General features: G+C 35.5%; 1 protein-coding gene across 1 annotated transcript in view; it reads left to right on the forward strand.

Moving 5' to 3' along the window:
• Positions 1–6,014, forward strand: part of LOC124360963 — a 58,058-nt gene extending 52,044 nt beyond the window's left edge. Inside the window, exon 13 of the mRNA XM_046814999.1 lies at positions 5,395–6,014. Within this exon, the coding sequence (XP_046670955.1) occupies positions 5,395–5,711 (317 nt within the window). The 3' untranslated portion in view covers positions 5,712–6,014. The remainder of the gene's footprint in view (positions 1–5,394) is intronic.
• Positions 6,015–23,447: the final 17,433 nt, after the last annotated feature.

A 23,447-nucleotide genomic window follows, 5' to 3' on the forward strand; every position in this document is an offset into this window, starting at 1 on the left:
TATCATACCGTGGGCCTTACCTGGAGAATATTTCCCTAGTAACGTCAAGTCCTACGCTTCCACAGTTGTGGCGTGAGTGGTTATACAATCATTACCGCTCTCACAGAAATGTGTGTTTTACAGGTTTCTCTATCATACCGTGGGCCTTATCTGGAGAATATTTCCCTAGTAACGTCAAGTCCTACGCTTCCACAGTTGTGGCATGAGTGGTTATACAATCATTACCGCTCTCACAGAAATGTGTGTTTTACAGGTTTCTCTATCATACCGTGGGCCTTATTTGGAGAATATTTCCCTAGTAACGTCAAGTCCTACACTTCCACAGTTTGTGGCGTGAGTGGTTATACAATCATTACCGCTCTCACAGAAATGTATGTTTTACAGGTTTCTCTATCATACCGTGGGACTTGTCTGGAGAATATTTCCCTAGTAACGTCAAGTCCTACACTTCCACAGTTGTGGCGTGAGTGATTGTACAATCATTACCGCTCTCACAGAAATGTATGTTTTACAGGTTTCTCTATCATACCGTGGGGCCTTACCTGGAGAATATTTCCCTAGTAACGTCAAGTCCTACGCTTCCACAGTTGTGGGCGTGAGTGATTGTACAATTCATTACAGCTCTCACAGAAATGTATGTTTTACAGGTTTCTCTATCATACCGTGGGCCTTACCTGCAGAATATTTCCCTAGTAACGTCAAGTCTTACACACTTCCACAGTTGTGGACGTGAGTGGTTGTACAATCATTACCGCTCTCACAGAAATGTATGTTTTACAGGTTTCTCTATCATACCGTGGGCCTTACCTGGAGAATATTTCCCTATTAACGTCAAGTCCTACACTTCCACAGTTGTGGCGTGAGTGGTTGTACATCATTACCGCTCTCACAGAAATGTATGTTTTACAGGTTTCTCTATCATACCGTGGGCCTTACCTGGAGAATATTTCCATATTAACGTCAAGTCCTACACTTCCACAGTTGTGGCGTGAGTGATTGTACAATCATTACCGCTCTCACAGAAATGTATGTTTTACAGGTTTCTCTATCATACCGTGGGCCTTACCTGGAGAATATTTTCCCTAGTAACGTCAGTCCTACACTTCCACAGTTGTGGCGTGAGTGATTGTACAATCATTACCGCTCTCACAGAAATGTATGTTTTACAGGTTTCTCTATCATACCGTGGGGCCTTACCTGCAGAATATTTCCCTAGTAACGTTAAGTCCTACACTTCCACAGTTGTGGCGTGAGTGGTTGTTACAATCATTCAGGGCCGGATCCAGGGAGGGCAGGGGGCGGCATGTGACCCGGGCGCCGAGTTAGGGGGGGCGCCTCGCCGGGGCGCCAAATGATGGGATGAGGCCACCATAAAAAAAAAAAACATTTACCATTTCTACTGTCAAGTGTCAATAGCACAATATAGTCTACGTACATACAATTTCTTACTTCAGTAAACTATATTTGCGCAAACCAAAAGAATATAGGCCCTAGTAAGAAATATCTTTAAAGCGGCAGGGTATTTTCATAACTAAGGCTGTGGGTTGGCAACATTGTCTACGGCTTGACTAGGACTAGAAAGCGCCAAGCGCAAGTCTCCCCGCTCCCGCCCCTGACTAGTGACTCGTGAGTGTTCCCGCTTGACGTGAGCGTGAACTTTTGATGAGTTTTAGGTTAGATTTCATGTCGCAGTTGTATGAATATTCTACCTGTGACTAACATAGATCAACATGTCGAAAAAAAACCCATCAGGGTGTTTCCACAGAAAGAAAGCTAAAGCAAGACAACAAGAGGCCGCGAAATCGTCAACTTTAATGTCATCATGGTTGCAAAATATCAAGGACCAAGGTAACTAATTTTGTTGTATTTTAATTTGTTAAGATTCATTTTGAGTACAAAACAGTTATAGGCCATAGCGGCATAATAACAACAAACTTCAGTTTTAATGTTAAAAATAGTGGTTATAGATCATTAATTGTAAATATAGTTTTAGTTTATAGATATTTTATAGATTCGTTGCCTGAATGAAAATCCTCTCCCGTTCACATTCGTCGGCCGACGCCCACCACACCTTGCGTAGCATAAACACATTTAAATATTCAGAACTAATACATTAAAAAACATATACATAAAATGCTTCTTATTAAACGATAGTTTTAATACGGTAACATACGTACTAAAATGTTAACATTACATTGATTGTAATAATATCCCCTTGGCCCTTACTACTAAAACAATTAATATATCGAAAAGGCTGTAGGCTAGTACTGTAATAGTATCCCAATTAAGATAGCATGTTTTTTAGCATTATTGGCACTATTTAACAACATTATATTTTTGTAACGTTTTTAGTTAGGCCTACATGATTTATAAAACGTTACACAATGTAATAATTTGTTTATGTTGTACATGTAACCTACTTAAAAAATTAAAATGTTTGGTCATGTGTGCATTTATGTCTGTTGCTTACAGACGAAGCCGAACCTGAAGCAACGAGAAATAAACCGTCTGTTCAAAGAGGATGCGGTGGGAGAAGAAAACGCTGGAGGAGAAGATCTCATGGACGTTTGTGCAGAGGAAGAAGACAACAATGACTTTATTTGTGAAAAAACCACATACTTCGCATGCTACTGATTTTTGGGCCTCTTCTACGTCATTTCAGAAGCCGTTTCAGTTTCAGACTCAAAAGGGCCTAACCATGAAGAACAGGAGAGTGAATGTGAGTACAATTTTAATTTTAATGACCCTGGAACTTGGCCAACTCAGCTTAGTGACAAACAAAGATGTTACATCATACAAAGGAGATGTGAAAACGATGATCATAATCCTGATTTGAGTAAAAGCGGTAGGGAGGGCCGAAACCTTACAAAAGATTGGTTTTACAAAATTTTGAAAAATGGTTTCAAAGGTCAAAAGATCTTATTTGGCTTACAGCGAGACAATGAATGCTTTGTACTGTGTTCCATGCAGGCTTTTTCGTCATTTGAACACATAAAATGAATCAAAAATTTCGTTTTTTTAGCAAGAAAGGAGGGATTCACAAATTGGAAAAAACTCAGTGACAAATTGCCAGAACATGAAAACTCCCAGTACCATAAGAAAACCTTTGTTTCATGGAAAGCATTAGAAACGTCACTTGGTAAAGGAGGGATCGACAAGGAGTTGCAGGATCAGATAAAAAAAGCAGGAATCCCACTGGAGAGAAGTACTACGCTGTATACTAGATGCTGTCTTATTTTTGGCAAAAACAGGGTAGTGCATTCAGAGGGACAACGAAACTTGTAACTTTGCAGATCCAAATAGTGGAAAATTTCTCAACACTATAGATTTAATTTCCCACTATAATGAGACCTTGCGTGAGCATATTGGTCGCCATAAGAAAGGGCAGCTCAGCTATTTTTCTCACACAGTACAAGATGAGTTTCTTGATCTCATTGCAAATGCAATTAGAGAAGACATAATTCAGGACATAAAAAAGCTAAATATTTTTCATTGATTTTCGACTGTACCCCTGATGTAAGTAAAAATGAACAAATGACTGAAGTCGTTCGTTACATTAAATATACTGACGAAGGGCCAGAGGTATGTGAAAGCTTTTTAGATTTTTTTACTGTGAGTGAAAAAACAGGCAAGGGGCTTTTTGAAAGCATTGCTAAAAAGCTCAAAGAAGATGGTCTAGACTTGATGTTTTGCAGGGGCCAGTCGTATGACAACGGAGCAAACATGGCTGGGAAATACAAGGGTGTCCAGTCAAGGATTGTGCAAGAGAACAAACTGGCCTACTTTGTCCCATGCTCAGCCCATTCCTTAAATTTAGTTGGGGTTCATTCAGCAGAGGCCTGTGTTGAAGCACAATCGTATTTTGGTATTATAAACAGCCTCTACAACTTCTTTCATGGCTCTACATCAAGGTGGGAAGTTTTAAAACAACATGTTCCCCTTTTCGTTAAAATCAGAAAGTAAAACAAGATGGTCAGCAAGGATTGATTCTGTGGAGGTTATTTATAAACATATGGACAAAGTGCTCTCTTCTCTTGAAGACTTAACTACCCATGAGTTCTCATCTCCTGAAACAAGAGCTGAAGCTAAATCGCTACTTAAAAACATGAAAAGGTTTGAATATGTTATTATGACATGCTTTTGGTATTCAGTCCTCAAGAAAAATGGATAGAGTTAGCAAGTTTCTACAAAGAGAGGACACAACAGTAGACAATGCTGCAAGAAACATACAAGGTCTTCTAAATGTATTATCTTCAACTAGGGATTTAACTGTTTCAGAGGCAATTGATGAGGCAACATTTTTAGCTAATAATATGGGCATAACAGCAGAGTACAAGGAAACAAGAAAGAGAAAAGAAAAAGAAAATGACAGGAGACACACATGAAGATGATGGGCCAAATTTTACTGAAGAAGAAGAAGAGCTTTTCAAAAAGATCACTTTTTCAAATATGTGATAGAATTATTAGTGAGCTAACTAACAGATATGATGCGTTAAAAATCGTTGCTGATAAGTTTAATTTTTTGTGTGGGGATCAAATAAAAAAAATGGATGTTAAAACTTTGAAAAGTAAAGCAAAAAGAATTAGCTACAACATATGCCAGTGACTTAAATGAAGAAGAGCTTGTGAATGAAATAGAGAGTTTTAAATTTCATGCCTTAAATATGGAAGATGGATTGGAAGACTCAACAGCAGCAATCTTTGCTCAAAATATTGCATAAGAGCAAGTTGAAAGAGGGTTATCCAAACATATATGTAGCTCTTAAAATCTTTCTAACGCTTCCAGTCTCTGTAGCATCTGGAGAGAGAAGTTTCAGCAAATTGAAGCTTATAAAAAACCTATTTAAGAAATTCTATGAAACAGCAAAGACTAACTAATTTAAGCATTGTATCAATTGAACATGAAAGGGCTTCTTTGATTTATTTTGATCAGATAATTAAACACATTTGCAGCAAAGAAGGCTCGGAAGATAAAGATTCTATAATTGTTATTATTGTTTTTTTCTAAAACAATTGTATTGTTTTGGATTCATGTAAAATTGTAAAATAGACATTTCTATTTCATTAAAATAACACTTTCTTATTCAACCTAAGTTTTATTTTATTTCAACCCCATATACAAAGCATATAGTAGTAAAACTTATGGTAAATAGTTTGGTATCGGGGGGGGGAGAACCAAAAGTCAAGCTTGCCCCCCCTAGAAGAAATGATAGATCCGGCCCTGCAATCATTACCGCTCTCACAGAAATGTATGTTTTACAGGTTTCTCTATCATACCGTGGGCCTTACCTGGAGAATATTTCCCTAGTAACGTCAAGTCCTACACTTCCACAGTTTTGTGGCGTGAGTGGTTATACAATCATTACCGCTCTCACAGAAATGTGTGTTTTACAGGTTTCTCTATCATACCGTGGGCCTTATCTGGAGAATATTTCCCTAGTAACGTCAAGTCCTACGCTTCCACAGTTGTAGCGTCAACTTGCGGCTTAGCCTCTTTCCTCGTGACCAAGTTCTTCCCTCACTTGGCTGATCTCCTAGGACTGGACGTGGTATTCCTGTCATGCTCGGGTTTCAGCCTCTTCACCGTGGTTTTAGTAGCGATCTGTGTGGAAGAGACGAGCGGTCTGTCATTTCATGAAATCCAAGAAATTTTAAAGGGACGGAAGAGTGAAATCAGAGCAAAGAGAGAACCACTTCCATCTGAGCTTTAGGGTAGTCACTCAACTGTCACTTCTCTGAATTCGGTTGGTCTAGAGTCATTGGGAGTTGTCACAAGACAGACACTGAAGTAATTATCAAATTAAAGTACGATTCTGACAAAAATCTGGTGTTTCCTAAATATAATATTGAATCAACTAGAACTGAAATAAATCTATTATGATTATGTATAGTTCATCAAAATAAAAAATTAAAGATTATAAAGTAATATACTTAGAGAATTTGAGGATAGTAGTATTTCGAACATTTGTCATCATCACATGTTACAAAAGTAAATATTTATATTTTAACATACGGCATATGTCTAGTGTCCAAAATCCTAATCCTTTAAAATCCCCCACTGTCAATAACAAACTTTAAATAGCGAATGGGGTTATCAATTGGATTGAACAATGAAAATGAAAGGAACTCGAATATTCCAAAACTTCCTTCAAGATTCGTAAAGCTCTCATCAAAGTGAGTAGTTGAGAGTCTATCTAATACTATATGTGCATATCATCTGTAAGTCCATGGTCATCGCAAGCCTAGAGTGACGATTTCTGTCACCGGTGAAAGTTTACAAGTCCATGATTTATGGAATGTTACTGTCAATATTTGTATTTCACTGTGCACTCACATTCGCCCATTTGCAAATCCATGCTATTAAATACAGATAGAAAACGGTTCGGCCAAATAAACAAGTATTAATTTATTACCTATAATTATATGGCATACTGATAAACTTAAGTATTGATTGTTCAGAAGCAGACACGATTTCTAATGGGTTATTCTAAACACATGCCAAGAGATATCATGGAATAAACGTAATGACAACACTTAAAAAAGAGAGATATATAAATGGTGGTAAAAACTATCCGATGTGAACCAGTTGCTGTTCAGACTAGTGGTGGCGACAAGCTGAGGTGGCGCGACATATGCACACAGACTTGTAAATATTGCACAACAGTTCGTCTAGACGCTACGTTTTGAATTTAAAAACATTAATTTAACAGGAGATATTCGTACATTGGCCACGGCTCATCGTTACGAGAAATCAGTAATCGGCAACCATAATGCTTGATGTCAACCGAGAGCTGACAGATTTTATGTAATCATCTGCGATTAATGTCCTTTCAAAAAGTGATAATCCCGCGATGTACTGTTCCTCGTAGCTTCGTTCCTCTTTATACCCTTGAACTAAAAATAGTGTACAATTTTTTGACGGTTTTTCTTTTAGCACAATTTCTTGTGTTATTTTCGATTCAATTATTAAATTATTCGTTCACTTTAAATTGGAATAGTAATTTATCTCGCCTATACATTCTCTGTTAGAACTACATTTTATACTTATATTTACACAGGTTTTGATTCCTAATTCTGGAAAGTGAAAAACTTAAGTCTAAAGAACCGAACAAAACAGATAGCCTATATCTAATAAAACAGTGCGAATAGTATTGAAATTATCTAGATTGAAAAAGTAAGTAAGTAAGTACATGGATATGTAATAATTGTCTTCACACCTGGCGAATAAGATAGATTTCAATCATTGCACGTAGTGTTATACATTTTGTAACACATAACTGTGGAAAATGTCACCATCCAACAATCACATTGTTATTGTTTACCACCATCTTGTTTGTGGTGTGACGATCGCTATATACTACCGGACTCTGGTCTGAGTAAGTGGTTGTGGTCGTTCGGTGCAAACTTACCAGTTAAATCTACACGAGGGAGTGCTGCCCCCTGTACGCATTCACTGGAGAGGCTTGTATAGAGCCGTCCTCCCTTACTTCCAACGTGACATAACCGAGATAAAGTGTCCGTTATGCTCATAGAAAGAGAGAGGAAGAGTCACCTGATCGCTTTCACTGGAGAGGCTTGTATAGAGCCGTCCTCCCTTACTTCCAAGGTAACATGCCTGAGATATAGTGTCCGTTATCCTCATAGAATCTCGAGAGGAAGAGTCACCTGATCGCTTTCACTGGAGAGGCTTGTATAGAGCCGTCCTCCCTTACTTCCAAGGTGTCATGCCTGAGATAAAGTGTCCGTTATGCTCATAGAAAGAGAGAGGAAGAGTCACCTGATCGCTTTCACTGGAGAGGCTTGTATAAATACGTCCTCCCTTACTTCCAAGGTGACATAACCGAGATAAAGTGTCCGTTATCCTCATAGAATCTCGAGAGGAAGAGTCACCTGATCGCTTTCACTGGAGAGGATTGTATAGAGCCGTCCTCCCTTACTTCCAAGGTGACATGACTGAGTTAAATTGTCTGTTATCCTTATAGGAACTCGAGAGGAAGTGCTCCCTGCCCCCCGACCAATCCTGAATATCTTGTCACTCCGGAAGCAAGAACAAAGGACCTTTTTAGAACAATGCAATAAGTAAGAGGTTTCCTCAGCTTCCTTCCTGAGTGAAAAAAATAATAATTTGGTTATTTTCAGCCGAACCTACAATATAAGAGAATCATTGGATGTTAGTATGGCTAAATGGTCTGTTGCTAGTATGATATGTATAAAATTAAGGTTCTGAATAAAGAGTTGTATATACGTAGAGTGATAAATATGTAAATGTGATGATATGTATGTATATGTGTCTATCATAATTAAATTTACTCCTTTCAACATACTGATACGAACATACTAGCATAAATATCAGACAGTGAAATAAGGAATACCAATACTACACGTTGAAAAAGTTGTAATGTTATTTTAAATAGCAGGAATGGCAAGAACTTTATTTAGAAACAACACTTCCATAAATATTGATATATGGCGCTCAGGTAGAATCTTCCTAATATTACTTAGTATTTTCAGAAGTTTATAGTTGTAGACTTCAAAATTTTTTTCTACATTTCTGGAAAGCTGTCTTCGACTGGTCGTTCGTCCCAAGCCGTATACATTGTATAGTTTTCGATAATGCTTAGATTTACTTCGAGAAATGAGAATCATTTAAGTCCAAGTTGGTTGGTCTGCAACTTACAAATTCCTTCTTGTAGTGAATGGGGACCCCATCACTGCTGAATGATATTTATAGCCTTCTAAATTTGTAGGCTTACGTAACCAATATCGTATAGTTATACAAAGATTGAATAGTTCGAATGTTTATTTTTTGCTCCATTTGAAATTCAGTTTCGTGCAGCGTCTGAAATCAAGATTCAAAAAATTCAAGATTAATTCCTTGCAACGTTTCTACATCAGACACACCTAGACTACAAAAGAGGTCTGTTTGGTAACCCGTACAGTGTAGTCTAGATAAAGAGGTGTTGCTCAAATCTGTTATAGTGTCATATTTAAGGTTCTGCACAAAGCGGAAAGTGAAATGGAACTAAACCCGACATTCGCATTGGATCAACCCTTTACACGATAGCTTCATTGTTTGAAAGTTAGATATTAAATACATGTATGCTTTTTCAGTTCAATTAACGTTAAAAATTCTTTTAAACAAATGAAGATCTTGAAATATGTCGGTCTCGAGGTGGAGACCGAAATATTTCAAGATCTAGTAACTATTTTAGTAACTATGAACAGCCAAAAAAATATTTACTAAATGTAGTGCGATAATAAATCAGAGTCAGTTTTGTTTATTTCTTTTGAATTATGTTTCCAAACTTTATTTCATTTTCTAACTTAAATCTTTAAAGTTCGTCGCTCGTGGCCGTGTTTGGCTCAAACGGTCCAGATCTGTTGCTGACAGCTCAGCCATTTTTATTTGTTAAAAATACATTGATAAATAATCGAAAGTAAAACAAATTAGTAATCTCTTAAGAAGATAAGTGGTTGATTATTTTAAAGTGAATACAAACCCTGACATAATTTATTATTATTACTATAGTATGAGGTTTATTGAACCCAAGGTATATTTCGATATACCAATAACGTAATTGTTCTTTTTTTTGCCCTGTAAACATAAGCTTAAAGTTGAAAGCTATATACAGTATATAGCATAAGCATAAGCAATATATATATATATATATATATATATATATATATATATATACTATTTCATTTATTGAAAATGAAAAACTAAGATTAAAGGCTTCTATATATTTCGTGGGATTTAAACTACCCACGATCTTCAGGAAGCATAATATAAATGAAGAAAAACAAGAAACAAGAAACACAACAAATAAATAAAATAACGCAAAAATGTAAATACGCAACTAAAACATCTTCAAAAACCCAGCTGATATATCATTAAATGGCACAGATGGAAATTTGGAAAAGTTAAAATCTAAATCCTTAAATTTAGACCATTTGGTATTTTGATTTTTAAAAGTAATTGAATGTGCTTGTTCCAGATTTTTTTAATTTTAATCTATTTGAAATTTTCTTCATGACAAGGAAGACCTTATTAATTCCCTTTAAGGTTATAACATTCTTCAATTTTGTCTTTTTTTTGTGCTCAGCGAGCATGTTTGGCGCCAATGCTTATCCCTTGTCTTTATGCTTTTTCCTTGTCTTTAAGTGAATAATCTCAAATCTCTGTTGCCCTTGTTATTCTGACTCTACGTGGTAAGATGGTTTGGTCCCAAATGTATGTTGTGTCACAAAATTTACAATTAACTTTTGGTAATAATTACATTCTTAGAGTCACAGGTTTACTTTCCAATGATGGGATAAGTTAAACCTGTTTACGTGACTTTTGAATTCCCCTAGAGTTTTTTCATAATTTTTGCAAGAAAGCAACTGTGTTTGTTGCACGGCTCACATTCCATTGGAGTAACGCCATACTGGTTAGGTATAACTTAAGGTACTTTAGGTTGGACAAGTTTATATTTTCAAATTTGGAGGTTTTCGAATATTACCTAGGTGCTTTAGCCATAAAAGTTTGGTATCTGAGAGGGAAAGTATGACATTAGGGCAATTTTCCATAATACTGATAATTTTGTTAGTCCGAGGAACAAAACTGTGGTAATAATCTTTAGTTTATGTTTTTTATAATTGAGCTTGCTGGAAGTTTTATGGTTTGTTTATTTGATTTTTAAAATTTTTTCTGTGGGTAATTTAAAAATGTATAAAAGTGTTGCATAATTTTTCAATTACTTTAGGAATCTATATCATTGCTGCATAGCTTCTTGGCTCGTATAGATAAACGTTTTGGAATAGACTTTTTTATATAATATTGGATTACTTTAGATTGTGCCAGTGATAAATTAAAACAACAGGTTTATTGAACCCAAGGTATATTTCGATATACCAATAACGTAATTGTTCTTTTTTTTTGCCCTGTAAACATAAGCTTAAAGTTGAAAGCTATATACAGTATATAGCATAAGCATAAGCAATATATATATATATATATATATATATATATATATATATATATATATATTTATATATATATATATCTTATAAATATATATTTATATACGCCGATATAAAACATTAATTGAATATAAAATTATTACTTTAGATTGTGCCAGTGATAAATTAAAACAATTTAACGCATTGTAAATCGTTGTAAAACCAACCCTATGATCGAAGCTGTGATGTTTTCACGCATGGTACTAAAACTAGTGGTATTCCTTTATGTTGTGATATGGCATTTTAACTGTGACGTAAGGAAAACAGAGAAATGGTTCATTCTTTTCCAGACTACAGTCTGAAATATAACAGGACTTTTATAAATCAAAACCATATAAACGATTATTTTGAAATGTGACATAGATTTAATGAGGATTCTCCCTATGAATATATATCAGAATGGTAGGTTTTCCCCAGACGGTATTAGGCTTCTAAGTCCTCCTCTTGTATGTATATTGTCTGCATCGGGACAAAAAGGCGAATTCGACAATGGCACGAAAAATATCTTAAACCGAAAGTACATTTCAAGAGCAGGAAGTAGACGCTTTTTGAACGAAATAAATATTTCGGACTACATGTATCTGAAGTAAAAAATATACATTAAATTAGTTTTCAATATTGGCATTATACTTCCAAGGTGCTTCTGATAAACTCTGTATATTTAATTTTTTTTTTATTTAATCGTAAAAAAAGTGTTTCAGTTATTTTGAAGAACAGCTGAAAGTGGCAATTAATAGCTATTTAGTGTCAGCTAAAATTGGACCATGAAACATAATATTACAGTTTTTCAGAACTCACACATATTCCAGGTAACTTTTCCAATTGTTCTCTTCATATAAACCTTCCTCGGATTTCACCATTAATGTATTATTAAGTTACAAAAATAATTAGGTGAATTGTTCCAACTGTTCGCGACATTTGCTGTTAGCAACACATTTCGTGATTAATTTTTATTCACAGGAAGATAAAATAGTAGTTATATAAAATTATAGTTCATGTAAAAACTGTCCATTCGCTGCGAGAACAGCTTTAGAAAACGGTCCCGGTAATTTATTCAGCGTTAATCATTGTGGCAGAAATACTGTGATAACAATGTTGATTCGCAAGGTCATGAACTGATTTTATCTCTTCAGTAACTTTCCAGAAACCTAATGTAAAGTCTGGCGTGGGAATCGCGCGACTCATCATGACCTACCGTAACGCTGTGACTATCATTAACTGTGTGACTGACTGACTGACTGACTGAGTGAATGACCATTATAGATTCTAGATGCGTACTAAGAAAGGAGTTTTGAGTGTTCGGACTGTAAATATGTTAAATATCAAACCACAAAGTTGACGGGCTGACCTACCATAGCTCAAAATATTATCCACGAATAGCGTTTACGGGGCAGAGTTGCAGCATCAATACTCTTTACAAAATTCCTCCCTCTTAAAACATTAAAAAAACCTTCTTCAAATTTCAATATAGAATATAACTTTTGTATTTGAGAGATGATTAAAAATTAATTATCCTCAATAACCCAAGAAACGCACGGGGTTTATAAGAGCAAACGCTCCCATCAGAAATGTAACCGCGGTGCTTAATTATTTATATGGTCGTAAATGAGTTATAACAGTTCAAGATTCAAGATTCAAGATCTTTATTCGTAAATGCAAAATACATTTTTACATTACACGTCAAAAATACTAAAACTATATCTAACTTAACAAATCTCTTTACACAGTAAAAACATTTTATCAAGAAAGTGTGTCTTTAGTTTTTTTTAAATAAACGTAGATTTTGCTCATTTTTAATATTCAATGGCAATGCATTGAAAGTTTTTGCACCCAAGTGGTATGGACCCCTCTCAAATGCGCTAGTACTATGTTCAGCCACAGATATCAGCCCTCTTGATCTGGTCGGATACTGATGGTAGTGTCCATTGCTTACAAAAAGCTTTGGATTGCCCTTAACAAAAAGAGCATAGCTCGTACCCCACCAGACCCGCCAGAGTAAGTATTTTTAATTCACCGAAAAGAGGTTTACAAGTTTCGAATCTCCTACGTCCTGAGATGATTCGCAAACACCATTTTTGGAGGACAAATACTCTATTAAAATTTAACTACACTGGATGGACCCCAGAACATTAACCCGTACCTCAAAATCGATTGAACGTGAGAAAAATATACTGTTTCGTAGAACCTCTTGGCTACAGACCTTGGCGAGACGGCTGAGAGCAAATCCCATGGTTCGAAGCCTTTTTGCAGACATTGTTCCACGTGGCCGCCCCATGTGAGCCTATTATCGATATATAAACCCAGAAATTTAACTGAGATTTTTGGTTGGCTTCCTCGCTTCCTAGTTTGATAAGACCCTGGATATTAAACTGGTTTGTGTTCCCTAGATGAAACTGGATGATATTACTTTTGCTGATGTTTAATTTAAGTTTATTGAACCACTGATTTAAACTTTGCAACTGGATGTTTGAATTCGATATAGCCAAATGTGGGGATTTATTGGAAACAAGAAAAGAACAATCATCAGCAAACATCGTAACTTTGAGGTCTGTTGAAATTTTTGGAAGATCGTTTACATAAATGAGAAATAATACAGGACCAAGAATAGAGCCTTGAGGAACACCACAAGTAACAGCTCTATATGATGAGAAAAACTTTATTTTGGCCATCATGGATTTGGACGGTTTGATTCCTATCAGACAAATACGACTTCATGAATTGAAAAGAGTGACCTCTAACTCCATATTTTTCTAGTTTTCCAAGGAGAATATATATGATCAACGGAATCAAACGCTTTGCTTAAATCACAGAAAACACCAAGGGAATGAAGTCTATTGTCCAAAGAAAGCGATAGTTTCGTTTATAAAATTGAAGATGGCTGATGTAGTGGATTTCCCTTGGCGGAAGCCATGCTGCTGAGTAGAGAGAATGTTGTTGATTTCTAGGAAAGCCACAAGTTTTTGACAGACTATTGATTCAAGAATTTTTTGAGAAGGACGATATAATTGAAATCGGTCTATAGTTTTCTGGTAGTTGTTTACTGTGAAATTTGTAGACTGGAATGATTTTACTGATTTTTTAAGAGGTTTGGAAAATATACCTGAAGATAAACTGGAATTACAAATGTGAGAGAATACAACACTTATAGAAGGAAAAATTTTCTTTAACACTGTGCAAGGAATCTCATCCACTCCAGCGGCATTTTGTACTCCTCAGCCGTCTCACCGCCGTCTCAACCTCTGAAAAACTGACACCTCAGAAAGATACATACTATTCAAGCGTGCGGTGATTACCATCCACAGGGTTGTAAGCCCCACTAGGCTGTGATAGGGATTGCCGCCCCAGTCCTGAAAAAAAACTGTTAAAATACTCTGCAACATCATTGCAATTCCTTATTCGTTTGTCATTGACACTTAGTTCAATATTTTTCTTATCTTTTTGTGGCCCTCAATTTCAAGGTATCATTGGACTGTTTTCCAAATTGATTTTGAACGATTTTTTGAATCTATGATTCGATTATCATGAAAAGATCGCTTTGCTTTGTCAACTCAATTTGTAACTCACGTTTCCTCTCATTTAATTGTTTGTTCGATTTCAGGTGTTCGTGATAAGGAGAGTAAAAAACGAATGTTCTCATGGTCACGTTTTAAATCCGGAGTTATCCATCTCTGTGGCTGTTTCTTTCTAACATTGATTTTTTTTGTTTTAAGCGGGAAAGCTATATCAAAATAATACTTAAAAAATTCTTGAAGAATGTAGCAAATTTTTTCATTTGTGTCAGTAGCATTATAAAACTTGGTCCCATCTCTCCACTGCATTAAATTTTGTAAATGTAGCAAAAAGCATTGTCTGTAAAATAACGTTTTTTTTATTTGAATGTGTTTTTTAAATGGCACACCTGGTGAAATATTAAAATATACTACTTGAGCTCTATGGTCTGAAAAAGATATGTCAAGATTTTTTATCAGCAAGATTTGATTAGAGTCCATATTAGTCACAATATTGTCAATAATACTGCTACCAGTGGATGTTATTCTTGTGAAATCTTTTATAAGAGCTACAAATCTATATAAATGAAAAACAGGTCATTAACTGTTACACACTCTTGATTAGTCAGATTGTGAAAGGGTATATTAAAATCTCCACATAAAATTGTGCTATAACTAGAAGACTCAAGATAAAGAAAATAATTCATTTAGTCTATTTATAAAAATTGAAAAATTACCAGTTGGAGGTCTGTAGATAACAACTACATTAATTCTAAGAAAAGAGATTGATACACCTGTCAACTCTATATGTGATTCCACACTCAAGCTTTTTACATTTTCCATGATTTCTGTGCACAGAAAATTTTTTGAAATTTTACTGTGCACAGTATACTTGAAGGTGAAAAACTGATTAATTCTCACAATTACTTGCTAATAGTATTTAGTTAATTTATTGCTCGCAAGCCTAAGGAAAGAAAAAATAGCACTGACGGCCGCATCAGCTGGAATAGAGGCTACATTGTCTGGATAATGTACATCAAAGGTAGCCTATAAATATTAAACAGCAATAACGGCCACATCAGCTGGAATAGAGGCTACGTTGTCTGCCAGCTAAGTGTTGAGCGATTACAACGTTTAGAATGGCAACAGACTTTAGGCTGGATAATGTACATCAAAGGTAGTCTATAAATATTAAACAGCAATAACGGCCACATCAGCTGGAATAGAGGCTAAATTGTCTGCCAGCTAAGTGTCGAGCGATTACAACGTTTAGAATGGCAACAGACTTTAGGCTGGATAATGTACATCAAAGGTAGTCTATAAATATTAAACAGCAATAACGGCCACATCAGCTGGAATAGAGGTTACATTGTCTGCCAGCTAAGTGTTGAGCGATTACAACGTTTAGAATGGCAACAGACTTTAGGCTGGATAATGTACATCAAAGGTAGTCTATAAATATTAAACAGCAATAACGGCCACATCAACTGGAATAGAGGCTACATTGTCTGCCAGCTAAGTGTTGAGCGATTACAACGTTTAGAATGGCAACAGACTTTAGGCTGGATAATGTACATCAAAGGTATAAATATTAAACAGCAATAACGGCCACATCAGCTGGAATAGAGGCTACATTGTCTGCCAGCTAAGTGTCGAGCGATTACAACTTTTAGAATGGCAACAGACTTTAGGCTGGATAATGTACATCAAAGGTAGCCTATAAATTTTAAACAGCAATAACGGCCACATCAGCTGGAATAGAGGCTACATTGTCTGCCAGCTAAGTGTCGAGCGATTACAACGTTTAGAATGGCAACAAACTTTAGGCTGGATAATGTACATCAAAGGTAGCCTATAAATTTTAAACAGCAATAACGGCCACATCAGCTGGAATAGAGGCTACATTGTCTGCCAGCTAAGTGTCGAGCGATTACAACGTTTAGAATGGCAACAGACTTTAGGCTGGATAATGTACATCAAAGGTATAAATATTAAACAGCAATAACGGCCACATCAGCTGGAATAGAGGTTACATTGTCTGCCAGCTAAGTGTTGAGCGATTACAACGTTTAGAATGGCAACAGACTTTAGGCTGGATAATGTACATCAAAGGTAGTCTATAAATATTAAACAGCAATAACGGCCACATCAGCTGGAATAGAGGCTACATTGTCTGCCAGCTAAGTGTTGAGCGATTACAACGTTTAGAATGGCAACAGACTTTAGGCTGGATAATGTACATCAAAGGTAGCCTATAAATATTAAACAGTAATAACGGCCACATCAACTGGAATAGAGGCTACATTGTCTGCCAGCTAAGTGGCGAGCGATTACAACGTTTCGAGTGGCAACAGACTTTAGGCTGGATAATGTACATCAAAGGTATAAATATTAAACAGCAATAACGGCCACATCAGCTGGAATAGAGGCTACATTGTCTGCCAGCTAAGTGTCGAGCGATTACAACGTTTAGAATGGCAACAGACTTTAGGCTGGATAATGTACATCAAAGGTAGCCTATAAATATTGAACAGTAATAACGGCCACATCAACTGGAATAGAGGCTACATTGTCTGCCAGCTAAGTGGCGAGCGATTACTACGTTTCGAGTGGCAACAGACTTTAGGCTGGATAATGTACATCAAAGGTAGTATAAATATTAAACAATAATAACGGCCACATCATCTGGAATAGAGGCTACATTGTCTGCCAGCTAAGTGTCGAGCGATTACAACGTTTAGAATGGCAACAGACTTTAGGCTGGATAATGTACATCAAAGGTAGCCTATAAATATTAAACAGCAATAACGGCCACATCAACTGGAATAGAGGCTACATTGTCTGCCAGCTAAGTGGCGAGCGATTACAACGTTTCGAGTGGCAACAGACTTTAGGCTGGATAAGGTATATGAAAGGTATAAATATTTAAAACAAATAAAAAATTTGAACATGGTGAATAACATAATATCTAAATGCGGGAGGAAAGGTAGAATTCATTCAAAGTTTCATTCACTGAAATTAAGTGTGAATATTTACCACTTTTATTTACCAAGATACGTAGAGAAGTAGATAAAGAAACAATGATGTATTTTAACATCACGAACAAGTAACTCAATGTATCTCACTTTGAGCAATGTTTACTGTTGAGCATGTGTGAATGTAAGATCAGAGCGTTGCGGTGTCGCGTACATGTCGTGTTATATCCAAGCTTATTTCCTATAGTATAGACTGCATTAACTTTATTTTCTAAATTACTATACTGACGAAAGGATATCATGGACGATTGCAGTATTTTGGCAGAAAGAACTTCTGACAACTGATTCAGAGACAGATACAAATTAAACCGGCCCTAGCTAAGTATTGATTTTAAAATTACCTTAGCATTAAACATTAATATGAAAACAGTTCATTGTTTTCTTGAGGGTTTCCTGCTTTTCATTTTTCACGCTGCGTACAAGGGATACTTAAAAATAGAATTCTCAAAACATCGAAATGTATGATTTTATAAATGAAATCATAAGTGGCATTGCACATGCATAAAACTGTTTCCCTGTCAACGGGTTCGAAAGAATTAAGGAACCTGTCACAATTTAGGATACATGAACGATTCTGAACTAAAATGTACATCGTACTTTTTGTAAATTTTCTTTTCCGTTACTTGACCAGCAACATGGGATGCAGATAACCAAAAGAGGGAGAATCTATACAACTGTCGATCATGGTGCCAAAATTATCTAGGCGAATAGATAACCACCGGCATAGTCTGTCCAGTATTGCAATCGAGAAAAAATATGAAAACTTTCTCATCGTATAGGATTGATGGTATTCCTGCACTTTCGGTTTAAAGGTTTTTCAGTCTGACACTAAGAAATAATATTAATACTTTCTCAGCATGTAGGATTTGGGCTATTCCTGAGTAATGGGTTAAAGGCTTTCCAGTCTGTTATCAAGTAAGAACATAAAGACTAGCCCAGGGTGTAGAATTGCCGATATTCCTGCTCAATGGGCTAAAGGCTTTCCAGTCTGGGATCAAGAAAGAACATTAAAACTTTCTCACCGTGTAGGATTTTGGCTATTCCTGCTCAATGGGCTAAAGGCTTTCCAGTCTGGGATCAAGAAAGAACATTAAAACTTTCTCACCGTCTAGGATTTTGGCTATTCCTGCTCAATGGGCTAAAGTCTTTCCAGTCTGGGATCAAGAAAGAACATTAAAACTTTCTCACCGTGTAGGATTTTGGCTATTCCTGCTCAATGGGCTAAAGTCTTTCCAGTCTGGGATCAAGAAAGAACATTAAAACTTTCTCACCGTGTAGGATTTTGGCTATTCCTGCTCAATGGGCTGTAGGCTTTCCAGTCTGGGATCAATAAAGAACATTAAAACTTTCTCACCGTGTAGGATTTTGGCTATTCCTGCTCAATGGGCTAAAGGCTTTCCAGTCTGGGATCAAGAAAGAACATTAAAACTTTCTCACCGTGTAGGATTTTGGCTATTCCTGCTCAATGGGCTAAAGGCTTTCCAGTCTGGGATCAAGAAAGAACATTAAAACTTTCTCACTGTGTAGGATTTTGGCTATTCCTGCTCAATGGGCTAAAGGCTTTCCAGTCTGGGATCAAGAAAGAACATTAAAACTTTCTCACCGTGTAGGATTTTGGCTATTCCTGCTCAATGGGTTAAAGGCTTTCCAGTCTGTAATCAAGAAGAACATATTATAACAGCGATCAATAAAATCTATACATAGGTCTCAAACATATTTGTTAAAAACACTGCTTAGTGTCTGGTCTTGCGATTCTTGCACGTACACATTCATAGATTCCTCATTATAGAGTAATTTTAATAGTGTTTTAATATCATTTAAAAATAGAAAATTTAAACCAAGTATTTACAGTTAATTTGACATCTTTTAGTCTGGAAAAATTGTAAAGTATCATTGTTTTTTTATCTTCATTACAACTTATCAAGCCCGTATAATGTAAAATTAAGAAATGTGTCAGTATCTTTGACGTACATCTGCTGAAACATCAAAGAAAGTTTGAAAGTGTCAACTGCTGTTTAGTGTCAGTTGCATTTTGATCGTGAAACATATATAGGCCTACTATTATTAACATAGTCGTCAACATTAAATAATTTAACATGTGGTTGTACTGTCATAAAACAATGTCTACATAAAACTAATGATTACTTATCTTTCAATTAAAATTCTACAATTTTAAAGATCAAAAAGGGATATTCCGCTACTTTAGAGACCAGTTTGGTCTATCCCATAGGGACGTTCGAAATAATAATAGACCTATATTTATCCCAGGGATCCTAAAAATGTCCATATATATATATATGGACATTTTTATGTCATATGGACATATATATATATATATATATATATATATATATATATATATATATATATATATGTATATATAATTTCAATAAACATTGAATCGCAAAAAGTACTTGCTCCGCCGGGAGTCGAACCCGGATCTCTCACTTGCCGGGTGAATGTGCTACCATTACATATGTATATATATATGTATATATATATATGTATATGTATATATATATATATGTGTATATATATATATATATACATATATATAAAGTGTGTTTATATTGTATTTTATCTATAATTAAACAATTGTAAATCAAATAAATAAGAATTATTTATACAACCTTATACATTGTTTGGGTCTTCATTTATTTTGTACCTGTCCCTTGTGAAAGATTTTTCGTAACAGAATTTATTAATTGGTAACGCCTATCAATTGGTGTCAATGAGGGTTGGCGAACCACAAAAAGCGCGGTTTTCAAAGTTTAGATAACAATATTGGAGTAAAAACATGTTATTCCGCTGACATATCTTCAGGTTAAATAAATAATAATAATTTTTATCTTCAAAAAATCTTTACCTTGTAGAATTATAATCTTGCGTTTAATTAATTACGAAAAATACATCAAATTAATTTAAAGCAATAAAATCGAAAATTAACCAAAATAATCTAAAGTTGAATATTTATGCAGCGTGTTCCAAATCTAATCACACTGAAGGATTTTGTTAACCATAAGAGACACGGCTAAGATTAGATGGATAAAGTTGTACGTTACATAATACATAGTGCAGAGGAGTCACTGGGCTTAGAGTGTGTCATAATGTCATCTGACCCAGACACTCAATTTAATTAGTTACTTATTTGTAAGTAGATGTATTACACAAGATAGGCCCATTGCAAATATCCTTGTAGAAAGATATTTTGTAGTACACAATTTCACGGAACATTACTTCCAGCTTTAAAAACCGCCTCGTCCAATAATAAATATATATATATATATATATATAAAGTTTATTTAAGTTGAAACTTTGTACGAAAGTGTATTGCCCAGCTCGATCCGCCAGTTCTTTTAATTTTCCTGCCATTAAACATTTATTTTAAATTTATGACTCCATTATTTATGGATCTAAAGAAAAAAAAATTCAAATATTTATAAGACTTAGCTATTTAATATTTAAGATACAGAGACCCCATGATTTATATAACATATTGAACATGAACCGGGTTTTACTCTTATTTTAATAAATGGATTTTTAATTTGCTGTATCTTATTTAATATAACATAGTTTGAACAACAAAAAATGTCCACAGTTCTGTGTTCATTTCACTGTGCAAGTATTTAATCCTCATCTCACTTAGATCTTTGATTACCTAACCTGTCTTACTTTTGAATGCATTTTAGTAAATTTATGTTCGATATTGATGTGTAATGTTCTCAAAGTAAACCCTGTAAACTGTCCATGAATTTTTCTAATTCTGAAATTATTAAATATTAATGTTGTCGTCACATTAAGACCTGAACATAACAACATTGTATTAGTATTACTGAGTAGTCTTAGTCCCTGCTAATAAATACTGGTCTGTACTGCAGCGAATTTATGTCAGTAAAGTTTCCGTTTGCGTCACAGAGACCAAGTGGAACCGAACCTGCGACAACAGCTCATATACGAGATAAGGCGGGGAGCCTGGAAAATCTTATGTTTGTGAACGTATTATATAAACCAACAGCGTGAAAAGCGGTTAAATCCGGATACGATATTAAAATGATTGAATTATCTCCTCCTACGCTGTGTCATTGCAATATTTTTTCTATTCCAGAACGTACAAGTGTCCTGCATATCTTATCAATGAGCATGTGATGCGTACATAAATATTGTACTCGATGGCTGTACTGATCAGTGCTATCGGTTTATCTTCCATAAAGCGCTCACAGTCTTGGTAGGTGGTTCGTCAGCAAGTGCGGTGAGTGAAAGTTTAATATTTAGTTCAAATGAGCTCATTGTATTTTTCAAAAATATTATATTCAGTGTAACAGCTGTGTAAACTCGCAGGGAACAATGACCTTGGATAGTTTTCCAACACTGCTCATTGCGTTGAAAGAAAGTCATTCTACGCAACCTCACTTGGTTGATGAACTAATGACGTCAGCTCAGTAGCTTTCCAGGCCCACATTGTGTTCCATGTACCGCCGCCGTACCATAATACATACTACTTTAACACCTACGAATATTCTCACAATATGTTGCGAAATATTATTTAAAGTCCAAGGAAGATTTATTGGAAGAGAAAATTCAGAAACATTTCTCAGAACACTATAATTTGTAAAAATAATGTTAATATTTATGTTTTTCAATAAACATTTAACTGATGAAGCAGCTGTTCACACTTTTAAACCTTCTTTGATGTTTCAGCTGAAGTTCGTCACAGAGACGGAAATTTTGGTTAACATTTTAATTTAATACAACATTAAGTGCACATTGCTTGATCAGTACTGGAATGCAGAAAACTCAGACAAAAATCCCCTATAACTTTTTTTCATAATTGGGCTATTTACGAGTCGAAAACATCTATTGAATTGGAAATACTTCGTTTAAAGTTTGTTTTTTTGAAGTACAAAATATATATTCTATATATATATATATATATATATATATATATATATATATATATATATATATCCGAGGCCGCTACTTTCAAATGTGTCTATTTTGTCTGTTTACATTTATTACTTGCCTATAGTATTTACGGTGTAAAAGTAGTTTGCCTTTTTGCTCGATGAATAATATATACAGCACATATGAAGTTCTCAGAACCCTATTCGACCAAAAAACATCTACTTTCAGTCATTATAGTTGATGCTATGGTCAATGACATAGGTTCAGCACTTCTGCACGGAAGACTTGTACAGTATGCTAATGACACGATTTTCTGTTTCACTAGCAAATCAAAATTGATTCTGGAACAGCAGAGTTTTGTTGAGGTCAAAAATTGCGTCCAACGTTTGAACAGCCTCAATCTGCAAAATCCATTCTAAATTTTGCTTTGCGATAAGTGGACAGGCATGACGAGCCAGATGTTATGTTCGCTGACACAATGCTGGGAGAAGTCTACTGCTCGAAATTCCCGGTAATATACCTAGATCGAGAGTTGGCTTGGAATAATCACATCGATCACGTTTTCTTCAGATTGGCCTCAGGCATTTATGTTTTGAGGTCTCTAGCCGAATACTGCTTTAGTCAGATTCCGATGATGGCGTATTATGGCTTGATTTACTCACATCTCACTTACAGTCTGGTGTTGTGAGGAGCTTGTGCAATCAATTCCTGAGAGTGTTCAAGTACAAAAACAGGCGATCCGCATTATCGCTCAGTTGAAATATAGAGAGTCGTGGAAGGAAGCCTTAAAACTTTGCCTGTGTTGACGCTGCCCAGTCTCTACATCTTGGAAACAACTCTGTTTTGTATGTCTAAATATGCCATGACGAATGTCCGAGACATTCAAGAGTATGAGACTAGAGGCAGGGATAACTAACGAACTGGTAAACACAGAACGGTGGTTTATGAACACTTACCACAATCAATAAAAAAACGCTCCAAAGCCCAATGTACTAAAAACTAGTTTGAAACGCTTTTTAGT

The sequence above is a fragment of the Homalodisca vitripennis genome, chromosome 4 (assembly GCF_021130785.1).
Source record: "Homalodisca vitripennis isolate AUS2020 chromosome 4, UT_GWSS_2.1, whole genome shotgun sequence".
Taxonomy (NCBI): Eukaryota; Metazoa; Arthropoda; class Insecta; order Hemiptera; family Cicadellidae; genus Homalodisca; species Homalodisca vitripennis.